Here is a 13,064-nt window from a genome sequence, read left to right as displayed (position 1 = left end):
TTTTCTGCATTAACCTGCCACCGCATATAACCCACACCCCCATATACAACAGCCTAGGGGGGGGGGGGGGGGGAATTCCCTGCATATAAGCATAATAACTGCATACAACATTCAAACCTTTGCAAAAACAGCCTCCATTTTTGGATACATGACTCATCCATGTCATACCTTCAGTCAGAGATTCGGTACCCACCACCCTCTCATTCTTTGGCATTCCTGATAAATCTGGATTATATGACGGACGCGATCGCAGACAAATCTGTCACGTGACATGTGACATGGATCGAATCGCTTCGCAGTTAGCATTCACACGTCAGAGGATGGCAGTGCAAATGGAGCTGCCCTCGCATGGACAACGGAGACGGATCAAACGCGACTGAGCTGGAAATCCCAATGGTTATTTGGCTCTCGGCAGTATCGCGAAGCACTTAATGTGAAATGAGGGAGTGCCGCAGGAATGGATGACGTACGAGTTTGCGGGCACAGCATGCATTATTCACTAACTACTAAAAGCAAAATGGCGACCTGTAAAGAGGAGGAGAATGGGCGACAATAAAGGCGAGCAGAAGGCAGCTTAAACATGTAGAGGTAGGGAGAGGATGGGATTGCTTAGGAGATAAGTAAACTTTGAATGGCAAAAAATTTCGCCTTGATGTGTGGCTTCACGACAGTGCGCTCCGTACTTCCGTGAAGCCGCAACTCAATGCAAAATTCGCATATAACCAGCACTCCAACTTTACTGTTCAATTTTTTTCACTTTTGATGTGGGTTATATGTGCAAAAAAACAAGGTAGTAGGTTATAAAGTGTTGTTTATCAAATGTACAAATGCAGTATTAGCAGCAAACAAGTAGTTTCATTGCATGCACAGGACTCTTCAAATAGTGCGAATGATTGCTGTATTGCCTGTAAAGTATGGCTACCTAAGCTACATAGCATGCTACAGTATGCAAGTTCTTATATTTTCTGTCTATACTGTGACCGTGGGGTGGAAAACTTACCGTACTTTCGCTCCAACTTTATGTCTAATGCAGATCAGTTGATGTTTCGAAATATTCAAAAAGTATTAGAAAAATATTTGCATTTACGAATAGCGACTATTCACTTTGGAGACTGAATTGCATAGCACACTATTCGATTCGTTGTTCGAAAATTTCTAATGCTTATTCGTACACCCCTAATGCTGAGGCAAGAAAACAGCAGCTCTTCTGCTTAGCATCCCCGGCATATGCCACAATGAAACACGTCTCTCAAGTTACATATACATACACAAACCAAAGTTTAGCTGAAAGATGCCACTCACTCGCCATCAATGTCATCGTCAACAGATGCTGCAGCACTGCTGGCACAGCTTGTGGTGAGGTGCACCGCTGGACTGGCTGAGGCGCCTGCCTTCCGCCCGCTGCTGCTGCAGCTCTCTTCCTCCTCTTCGCCCTGGTCAAGTAGGTCCCACTTGGAGGTGGTGACGGCCTGCTGGGACACCGTCTCTGGGTCGACTGTCTCCCACTTGGAGGGAACGAATTTCGCTGGCGGCGCCCTTTAACAATAACAGTGCGGTTGAAGATCCAGCAAGACACACCACAATATTCCATCATTGCCATACAAAAAAGCTAAAGAAAGGGAAAAGAAGAAGAAGTAGAAGAAGAAGAAGAAGAAGAAGAAGATAAACATGTCGTCCTAATGATGCCACAGCCTGCAATCGATAATTTCGACTCGGCGAAGCTAGTTTAAACAGATGCACACATCCCAGTCATATGCTTCGATTCTTGGATACGTGCGGCTGGCTTGGTCTACAGGTTTTTAAAAATTTTTATTTTGGTTACAATGCAGTATTGCTCATGGTGCGGCTATTCGTGACTCCTGTGACTTACATCATAAGCGATCTACATTGTACAGTAGCCGACTGATTTTTCAGACTCCAAAAATTTCGACTTGATGGACATTCTGGACTCCATAAATGCACCATCAGGGTTCCCTTAGAGCTAATGCATTTTCGAGACCGATTTTTTGTACAACATAAAGGCAGAAGGTCGATTTTCTGAACAGAATTTGCCGCAACAGACCAGCGCTACGAGTCAGGAAGGACGCCATTTTGAATCTTGAGCCACCTGACTAGCTTTGGATCGGACGTGAAGTGGCTTGTATCGGTATAGTAACTTGATGAGCAATTATAGGAGGTGTCCAAATCCACGTGCCAACGGTGGCGCCTGTTGTAAGAAACATCGATCTTAAAGGCCATCCTTTTGCCTGTAGCCTGCGGCGGAAGCGATATTGAGAGCTGGAAACCAGTTATGCGGGGCCAGTTTTGGACACCACCTATGAGAGCTAGGTGATGCTCACGATGACCACCATCGTCATCAGTTTTGCCGCAGTGTCATAGGTGGTGTCGCGCATGTTTTCGTCCGGCAGTGATCCGCAGGTTTTCATCCAGTACAGTGCAATTGAAATTGTCGCCTGCCCTCATTAGCCACCATACAACATATCGCTGTTTCAATGTGTTGTGGCTGTTCATTCAGCGCAACGCCAACGTGTTTTCGACGCCATGGCCCCTGCTCTTCATCCGCCTCCACCGAATGTGTCGAAGAAGCATGGAAAATATTCAACCATGACACTGGACAAGAAGGCCGCCATCATCAGGTTTATCGAGCAAGGACAGAGCCAAGTTGATGTTGTGAAGGAGTTCAATATCTCCAAACAGACCTTGTCTGATTACGTGAAAAACAAAGAAAAGATCTTGTGCGCAGTCAACCAGTCGCACTGCAAGACTACAAAAAACGGCCGGAAAGGACAACATCTGAAGCTTGAAGAGGCCCTGCAGCTCTGCTTGAATGGAGTCCTAGCAAAGAGCCTCCCCGTTTTGGGCAACATGCTCAAGCAGAAAGCCGAGATGCTCGCTTTAAAAATGGGCATTCAGGACTTCAAGTTCACCGATGGGTGGATTTGTGGGTTTAAGAAAAGGCATGGAGTCTCTTTCAAGAAAGTTTGCAGGGAGAGCGGCCACATAGATCAATCTAAAGTCACGGATTACCGGACGAGTAAGTTGAAGGCTCTGCTACAAGAGTATGCTCCTGCAGACATTTTTAATTGTGACGAGACAGGCCTAATCTTCAAAAAGTTGCCGGACCGTTCACTTTCCTTTACTAATGAGGCCTGTGCTGGTGGAAAGGATAGTAAGATGAGGGTAACTGTCATGGTTGGGGCAAACGCGTTTGGCACCGAGAAGCTGCCCCTTCTAGTGATAGGAAAGGCAAAAAACCTGCGTTGCTTTAAGGGTGCGAAGAACCTGCCTGTGTGGTACAGCAGCATTACAAAAGCCTGAATCACACAATGCCTGTAAACGTGGCTACTATCGTTGCCGCTCGCGATTTGTTGCGTGCCCACGAGTGCAGATGAGAAGAATCGAAAGGGGCCTTTTTTGTTGTTGTTGACCACAACCATTATAAAGCCTACACATAATAAAGGCAAGTTTGGTTGCAGCTGCTTCTTTAGTCATGGAAGTGCGAAAAGTGATGAAAGTAATGAAATGAGGCATCTACTTAAGAATGTTTGGTGTGTGCAGACCGCTTGGTTTGTCTTGAAGAATCGTTCGCGTAGCATTCGACAGATGGTAAATGCGATCAATATTAGCTAGACTTGGAACACGACATATCGCTGCAGCAAGTTCGGGGTGCGATCATTACACGGGAAATAAAAAAATCTAATTTTGACAACAATATTCAGGGGTGCAATCATTACGCGAGTTCGATCATTATGCGAGTAAATACGGTACACACGATGTGGCAACACAATAATATATTGTTGTAAGTCAGCTCTGTGTATGTCGTCTCTCGCAGTTCTTGTCCTTCGTGCTGTAGGTTATTTATTTATCATGAATTACCAACTAGCCCAAGCAATCACCCTAATTAACAACATAGAGTTGTGCGTGGAGCTTATGGATGACGAGATAATGCGCCAGGTGACCGCACCGCTGCAATGCGACTCTGACTCCGACGACGAAACCTCTGGCCACCTACAACCATCGATACAAGACGTTATCAATGCTCTGATATAGTTGTCTAGTGTGTATGACGACAACATGACGCTTGCACAGATGCAAGCAGATGTCGTTACAAAGTGGAGGAATTTAAAACAAGGGACCATCCACGACTTTCTCAGTCCAGTTTAGCTGGAATAAAGTTCGGTTTTGCGACTCATGGATTTTTCAGACTGTTCTTTCATTCAGACTATTTTTTGTTCCACTCCAGGTTCAGAAAATCGGTCGACTACTGTATTGTGTACGTCATCATTTTATAACGCAACTCCTGGTGGCAAAGTTCACACTGAGGTTGCCACACCTGCGCAAGATGGCCGGCTCCAACGGTTGTCCATCTATGTCCGGGTCTTCAACCACGCCCAGTGGCACCCCATCCAGGTCTGGGTCAGCCACAGGGATCCCCACCAGAGGCAGGCCGTCCAGGTCGACGTCTGTTGACAGTGGCACACCGTCAACGTCATCAATGATGTCATCCTTGGCCAGTGGAGGAGGTGACGCCTCGCCCTCTGTTGACTGGTCCTCACTGCTTGGCACCAGGCTCACAGGTTTCTGCTCGAGGGAGAAGAGACAAATTGCTCAAGCCCTGATAGAGCAGTTTCACTATACGCAGAGAGCATACACAGCGGCCCTGCCGGCACCATGATGACAGTAGTTCTCACTGCTTTCCTGCCATAGATGGGCTCGAGGCAACACAAGGCGGAATGACAAGGACAATGCCACACATCCCTATTGTAGATTCTTTTTATTCTCACTTCCCTGCCTTCTGATTTCTACAGCTAAGGATCTGTCATAGTACAAACAACTCGACCTTTACTATACTTGCCATTCAGCTTGTTAAGCACTACAATTACCGACATGAGGTGATGTGGTGAAAGTCGTGAAATCGGTCAATTGAAGATTGACAGGAGAAACTGATAAGCAGGCAAACTGGTGTATGCAGGGACTAGAAACCCACTTTTGGCACGTATTGTTATGCATCTGCATTCTTTCTTGTGCAGACATAAAAAGAAAGACTCGAACAGTCTTCTCGCCAACATTATACAGCCTGCCTCATTTCAAGACAGCCAATGAATATATCATACAGGAAGTACAATCTCCACATCATCTAATAAATTGATGTTAGGACATTTGAGGTATCACAAACGAAAAAGGAGGTTACAGTAGTGTGAACACATGTTGACAGAAGAAAAGAAGAGGACAGGACATGCAGATGGACGAGCACATATCCACCTCCTTTCGCCTGGTCTGTGTCGCTTCATTTTATTGCTGGCCGACTTTTTTTCAACGCCTAATTTTTAGACATCCTTGATTATTTGCACTTCTCAGCTTTCAGAACGCTGGACATTTGCCAACTCTGCTCCAAACTGGAGCTTTCGCTATTGGATACAAACTAAGCTACATCAATTAGGCATTGCGAATTTGCTGCAGACAGAGGAGGAGGCAGGCAGCAAGCAGTTCTAGAAAGCCTGCTATCAGTACATTCATACTAGACCTTTGCAGTGCTTAGGCACGATATCACATGCACGGGCGAATAACCTGGCGGTTGTATTAGTGTACTAGGCAGCTGTATTAGGCGGCTGTATCGAGTTTTTTTTTTGCTGAGGGGGTCTTTTGCTAAGCTTTTATGCAGGCAGAAAGGCTTCAAACTGTATTTGCGTAACACAGCCTCAAATGACAGCGATGGTGGCCTTCACTATTGCAACATTTCAAATAGATCTTATTTAAATGAAGCACAACAGGGCGAAATTAGGCAAACTTTCCATACATTGTAGAAAGCAATGAAATTAATTTTATTGATTGAACTTGTTTTTTTAGAGCGCCAGATTATTTAGACATTTTGGCGGCCCTCTGCGAGCTCAAACGGTTGGTTGGCAACTGCACACAAATTTTTACTAGCATCTGCGTTACTTTTGTTTCTCTGCAGTGCAAGAAATGGGGGACAAATCTGACGAAAAAAGTTTCATGCAATATTGAAATGCATGTTACATGTGCCCAAGGTTCAATGACAATAAAAAATCCAGACCCAATATAGAATTCCATGTCTTCCAAGAAGAACCCCCCTCCCCCCTCCCCCCTCCCTCTTCCACCCAAACAAATCGGCTTACTTACTGTTGAAGGTACAAGACCCAAGAAGATGTTCTGCAGACGTATGAGGAAGTCATTTGGGTAGATTGCCCAATCCTCCCAGGCTCGGAAGCAGGACATCACACGTTGCTGAAGGTAAAGAGCATGACCAAAACAAGAGTCGAAGCAGGTGAAAAATCAAACCCGGAGAGGTTACACAGCCTTTAAAAATGAAATTCGCTATTTCTTTCTTTTTTTTTTTTTTGCACTACTGCAATGCAAATGATACAGCAGCGTGGTATTACTATAGACGTATTAGGAGCAGCTAATACATCTATAATAATAGTAAGCTCATGTACTCCCCCCCCCACCCCCTTTACACACATACTATGGACACTTCAACTAAAGATCTGCCCAATTCAGAACAAAAAACAAAAAAGTATTCCAGCTAGCACTGGTTTGCATAAACCTCAGCATGCAAAAGAACTGGCAAACATACCAAGCGCTCTGAACAGGATATAGAAAAGTAGCCAACAATTATAAACAAGCTATCAAAAACCAGTTTCACTTGAATCACCATGCTAGACACAAGCAAGTAGCAACAGACCAGAGTACTTCAATTATACCTGTTCCAAAGCTATGCCTAAATCTTCGGGCATGTGCAGTACTTTTTCCTCGGAGTTAACTGACTGGCATGCCACAATTTAGCAACAAGATCGAACTTGTCACTCATCATCTGCTAAAAAAGTGCTTGAAATGGCTGACCAGACTAAAGAAAGGTGCTGATTGCAAATCATACTTGTACTTAACAAATTCCATATAATTAATTACTTGTAGTCTATTATTTTTGATAGCTTTATAGTGGATTAATTACTCTTTTTATCAGTAACACTGACTGTAATTCAATTACTTTTTTTCCATAACCAGTTACATTATTGACGAGACAAGTTGTCACAGGCAATGCAGCTTTGAGAACTTCAGTTTTGCGAGAACTACAGCAGAATGCCCGCGGTTACGTCAAGCAGAACTTTTGTGGATGCACATACAGTCGAACCCACTTAGAACAATATTTGGGTGCCATGAAAATTCCATTGTTAAAAACTGATAATTGTTATAACCGGGTTGCATGAAAAAGTCAAAATAGGGGGATGGAAAGCTGATGTGAGAAAACTATAATGGCGGGAAGGCCACCGCCCCTCTCCACCACCTCCCTCTATCCGGCTGCTGATTGTGTCCCCTCGTTTAACAGCTTCCTGGGCGCTTCGATCGCATGCAACAAGCTGCAGCTGTCGGCGTTAAAGACTGGCACTGCTATAACAACTGCAAAGAGGGGTCAAGGGTGGCAAGCAATATGCAAGCACCGCTGAGGCATCACTTTGGTGGCCCCAAAAGGGGCTTTTTAATGAATGCAAGAAGGTTGACGTGGCAACCTGTCAGTTTGAGAAATCCTGAAGAAAAGCTGAGGGAAGATCGCCACAAGCATCTCGCCAAGTACTTCTCACTGGCTTGCACGAGAAAACCCTATGACCGTCAGCGTTGCGTGCTTTACGCGAAGCTTGTCGACATCCTTCTCCAAGACACCCAGGTGCTCCATGTAGTGCAGCAGAAGGTTCCTCGCGAAAACGAAACCCCGGAAGGACTGAATCATCTGCCGGGCCTCCTGTGAGGACAACGTTGAGGCAGCCTGTCCTACCGCATCATCACTGCCGTCGTCGCAGTCACTACCCCATACATGCATGTTTGTGACTATCGCCTCATCAGTTAGAAGCACTTAGTTTCCAAATCTACAGCCATGCGCTGTCTTTTCACCGGCAACGCCGTGCTTGCAGATGATCAGTGGGCAGATCAGCCATCTTCCGTTTCGGCGGCTAGTCAAACTAGCCTGAGAAACCATGTGACCAGGACCGATTTCGACGCAAACAACAAAGACGAACACAAGCGATTAAATAAAGCTGTTTGCAGAACTACGCTGAATGAGGAGCCAGCAAGCAACATGCGAGCAGCGCAGTTGGCGCAGCCCATTTGTGTTTGGAAGAGTGGAAGGGTGACGGGAGACAGGGGCGTGGAGAAGGCTGGAAAATGAGCGCATGGTGGCTGTTGGAGCAGCGAGCCATTGTGCAGCGGCTCGAATTTCTCGTTTTCTTTTTTTCTTTTCAAGAATTTCGCATTTCGCTACCTCTGGGCGCGGACACCCAGCAGCCAGACTTCATCATTATAACCGATAATGCGGCATCGAGGCACTGCAGTAAGCGGGTTATTTCACCACGAAAAACATACAAAATTTGACGGTGTAGCAGCTTGTCATTGTTATAGCCGATATATTGTTAACACCAGTATCGTTATAAATGGGTTCGACTGTATTCAGGCAGGCAAATTCAGGGGTTTAGTATTTGTCCTCTCATCTTGTAATGTTCCATCAGATGTTGGCCGACTAATTAATCCGACGCTGGTATGTCTCGATAGTGGTGGCCAATTCAGCCGTTAATGCCAGGCAATCACATGTGGACAATTCTTTCGGCTTGTCACTGGCCCTACTGAGAGTGCCTTCTCCGAGCCCCACTAATAACTAAGTGCGGCACTTCATAGAAGTTCCAAACACGAGCATCGCAGCATTGAATGACCAAAATAGCATGGTGCATGGTGCTTGTACATTAAACACTGCCCTTATTGCCTCCAGTGCGCACATTGGGCAAGTTTTCAGGGTCACTGCTGATGTCTTCACAAAATAACAAGGGACAATAACGAATGTTTTGAAAAGTTATGGTTACTGAAGCTAAAATAATGTGTGATGAGCATGAAGAGGACATTGAAAGTGCGAGGCCAGCTGGTTCTACTTACTGTCTCTGTGCAATCTTAACAAAAGCTTTAATAAAAGTTTGAAGAAAAGTAACGAGGAATAAATTGATTACCCATGAGTAATTCCTCAATTACTTTTGTGAGCCAGCAATTTGTAATTGCAATCGGTTAATTTTTTCAGTAACAGGCATAACTCTGCTGCAAACACTATTTAGTTGGGCTTTCTTACATCATGCGCTGTGATTTAGCATTGTTGTTGTGCTCAAGAAGTTGTGTTTTATAGTTCGTTTTGTTGTTCATAGGTGATGCAACAGTCAACAGACCCCTGCAAGTTACTGTTTCCAGGTTTGGAACATAGGGCATACGGAGCGTTTCGCAACTGGTATGATTAAAGAGCTCTGGGCACAGACCACATGTCATGTGACCAGCATGGCAATTCTACTACTGCTACTAGTACTACTACTGCAGCACCAGTGCTCATGTGCTAGACATAGCCAACAGAGTGCCAGCCTCAGTACTGAGAGGTCAGGGTTTCAAATGCCTGCTGTACCAGTGGTGCAGATATCGTTTTGCTTAGTTACCTAAATGTGACAAATGGGATTTGCAAGACAACTTTGTCTAGCTGGTTCATTAGAGCATTAAAAACCAATTACATTACTGAATGCAAACACAGAAAATACAATGAAAGGAAGCAGCACTTGTAGCCACCTAATTTCGTTTATCAGTCCATGTTCATTCCATGGAAGTCAGGTCTTACCATCCGAAATTTTGCGAGTTTGGGACACTGGAAACACAGAAGATTCCAGTGACACCATGTGCCATTGCTTGTCAGACTTGATGCCAATGCCACTGTTACAAATGACAGATCGAAATATGTTTTTGTTTAACCCCTTCCATGCTTTTCACAAGCTGGGTTCGTCCATGCATTTGTTAAGAAGAGCCAAGAACGAGATCAGCTTGTCAACGGTACTTTTCTAGCAATAACATGCACGAGCCTAGTTTTGTCTCAATGCTTAGTTGTGCTTTTGGTAGATGGCACACTGTCCATGGGACTGCAAAAGCAGCAGCAGCAAGTTTACTATTTCTCAGAATGAGGGATAACAGCGTGGCATGGAAGGGATTAATTCTGCGTTTCTTCTCATTTTGTTGTATTTTTTCCCCAAATATGTACTTATCTTTGATCTGTTCTATGATCCCTCTTACTCAATGCTCTGCATATGAGCTTGTAAGGCATTCTAAATCAACAAAAGACTGCCTAGCCGGAGACTGTCAAGACAGTACTATTGTCACTGGCAGCTTTCTAGCAATTCTTAGCTGGAACTTGCGTCACATCGCCTATGAGCCTTCCTGTTTAGTCATCGGTAAACTACGAAAGTTGCAACATATGAATGGGGCTCCTCATGCAAGAAAACAAAAAAATAACACAGATTTTCTTAGGCCCACTTCCGTTTCACTACCACGCCAAATCAAGTCTAATCGTGGGGTTTAATGACTAAATGAGTGCTTTATTCATCCAAGTCAATTAGAAAATGGACCTCAGACAAAAAAACTACAATTAAGTAGCTTGAGCACATCTGGGGCCCAGAAAATGTATCAAAACTTCATAGTGAAAACACCACAGCAGCGGGGCTCAGGATTAATTCCAGCTCATCACGCAAGCAGCCGACCCCAATGGTGACTGCAGTGGTGACACCAATAGTGGCAACGTCCCTCTAGGCAGCACTTAAGGTACGGTGCATGCATCGAACATGTTATCTTCTGTCGAAAAGGCCTGTTTCCGGCCTGCTACCAAAAAGGCGATAAAGTAAAAACGGTAGCTGAAAAATGAATTATTAAGTATTCCCCCAATTATAAAGCATGCCTCTTTTTCCAAGAATATTCATCCGAAAATTGGTTGGGCCGTGCAAACCAACACAAAACTAAAACTGCGTTCTTGACAGCTACTGTCAGAGCCAGGGAAGATAGCACCATTGCCATTGCCATCACAACATGGCATGTATGACGAAAGAACAAGCATTTGTGTTGCCTGACGACGAAGCGCCGCTTTCAGTCCGAATATGAAAGCACATTGACACGATAAGTTATTTTACATGTAAGCTAGCGCCAACAAGTCACGTCACAGGTTCTTGACGTTCCGGAGAATTGCATGCATTGTTGCACAAACTAGCGAAATGGTTAGTCTAGGCATGGGCCACCATCCTGTTTGCGATTGTTACGGAGTCCTTTGAACCATGATGTAGTTATTCATAGACAATGATTAATTGCCGTCCAAGAGTGATGATGATGGACATTAAGTAATTTTCTATTCTGTGAAGGTAAAGTTCACTCGTTTTGTGCTCTTTTAATTGCCAGATTGAGGCATGCTACAATTGTCTTGCTAAAATATAAAGTGCGCCTTCTACTTTCGACTTCTACTTTGCTTAGGAGCTCTAACGTAATTTTCACATTAGTTTTCTACTTCCACAAAAAGTGCACATGCGTTGGACTCAGGGACATGTTACAGTCATGGCAAAAGCTGCCAAATGATTCAGCAGCGTGTTTTCATGTTTCTTCTGCCTCTTGTTTAATTCGACCTGCCGAATAATTGAACCAATTTCGTCGATCCCATTAGGGTTGTATTAACTGAAGCTTGGCTGTACTACCAGGGGCCGCTTGTAATGAAGCATTCTGAAGGTGAGTAAATTTATTTGCAAGTAAAAAGCACTTGCACAATGCACTCTGTCTGTGGGCAAATTCCCAGTTGGTTAAAAATGCTTCAAGCAAGCAGTCCCAGGTCGCATACTTATGCAAGTGGTCCCATCTTTACAAACCTTGAATTGTTCAGCTTTTAATCGTCCTTCAATGCTGTTAAATGCTTCATGAATCTCTTTGAATATATCTGGCAGACAAACTTGAAACCTGGAACACACACAAAACAGGTCTTAATGCTCCACTCAAAACTTTCCTGGTGAGCTATAGACAAAAACCATAGGTCAGTAAATGTGGTGCTGTAATGTAGAGGAATTGAAGCCTAAAGCTGTGAACAACAACATGGTTTAACCTCATTGAAATGAACATGTATCCAACAAGAAGATACCTCCATTACCGTATTCTCCGGTCTATAAGTCGCACCCCCCTCAAAATGGCAGTTTCTCCAAGAGGGCGGGGGGGGGGGGGGGGGGGTTTATATACGTCACACCTGTTCATTCAGTAAGCGATTAAAAAAATAATGCAGTGACGTGCCACTTCGCGAATGCAGGTCATGCGCAAGGTATTGGTGCCATTCCTTTAGAATTGGGATAGAAATTATATGGACACTCCAGGTGCATTCCTACCGTCATGGTCACTACAATGTTCCGTATAAAGTCCAAGGGCGATAACATGGTTCCCGTGCGCCATATGCTGTATGTGCGAGTGAACGCGTGCGGCCTGTGAGCCGAATCCCGCACAAGAGAGGAAAGCAGAAGGGCAGCACGGGTGGGAGAGGGGGCACGGCTTGTACCCTGGTAGCAACTGCTTAAATTGTGCAGCGGCACCCACGGTATCTCGAAAGCGATCTGCAGATGCGACGACTTCGGGGTCGGTCGACTCGCGGTCGAGCTGCCACCGCTTGCACAGCTTCTCCTTCCTTCACGCATGGCACTCGGCAACTCAATCATCTCCATAGTGCGCACACAACTCGTAGCAACTGCTCGAGGAAGTCAACCCAGCACGCTTCGTGCGGCCATGACATATAATTCGATTTTGATGGCAGTTTTGTTTTTTTCCGGGGAAAAAAAAACATGTATAAGTCGCACTGTTCTATAAGATGCACAGACAATAAATTTAGGAAAGGACCGCTACTTACACACCAGGCAATACGGTATATCCAATATTCACTATAAGGATTTATTTGTTACATGTTGATATCAGCAAGAAACCTTTCAAATTATTTCTTTATACACTTAATAATTCATTATATTCATGTCAGCCTTTATCAAGGTTCAATTGTATTTGCTAGCCAGCGTGTGATTGCGCATCTAGTCTGCAGCACGGCTTCAATGTGCACCGATCAACAGGACCTTAGTGAAGCTTTGCTACGCAGAGTATCGTATGCAGTTCTGAATAAGGAAACGAAAGCTGGAAAAACATCGTTAAGGTGAGACGGCCAGGCTTCCCTCCCTTCTGTCAACCAATCAATCTTTCACTCTCTC

The 13,064-nt window shown here is 44.7% G+C and overlaps 1 protein-coding gene across 1 annotated transcript in view; it reads right to left on the bottom strand.

The window, feature by feature from the left end:
* Positions 1 to 13,064, bottom strand: part of LOC142572441 (U2 snRNP-associated SURP motif-containing protein) — a 64,964-nt gene that overhangs the window by 16,289 nt on the left and 35,611 nt on the right. Inside the window, exons 15-18 of the mRNA XM_075681561.1 lie at positions 11,703 to 11,790; positions 6,142 to 6,246; positions 4,334 to 4,581; positions 1,303 to 1,536 (exon numbers count right to left, since the gene is read on the bottom strand). Of these exons, the coding sequence (XP_075537676.1) occupies positions 1,303 to 1,536; positions 4,334 to 4,581; positions 6,142 to 6,246; positions 11,703 to 11,790 (675 nt within the window). The remainder of the gene's footprint in view (positions 1 to 1,302; positions 1,537 to 4,333; positions 4,582 to 6,141; positions 6,247 to 11,702; positions 11,791 to 13,064) is intronic.

The sequence above is a fragment of the Dermacentor variabilis genome, chromosome 2 (assembly GCF_050947875.1).
Source record: "Dermacentor variabilis isolate Ectoservices chromosome 2, ASM5094787v1, whole genome shotgun sequence".
Lineage (NCBI taxonomy): Eukaryota > Metazoa > Arthropoda > Arachnida > Ixodida > Ixodidae > Dermacentor > Dermacentor variabilis.
This window is presented reverse-complemented; position numbering and strand designations above follow the sequence as displayed.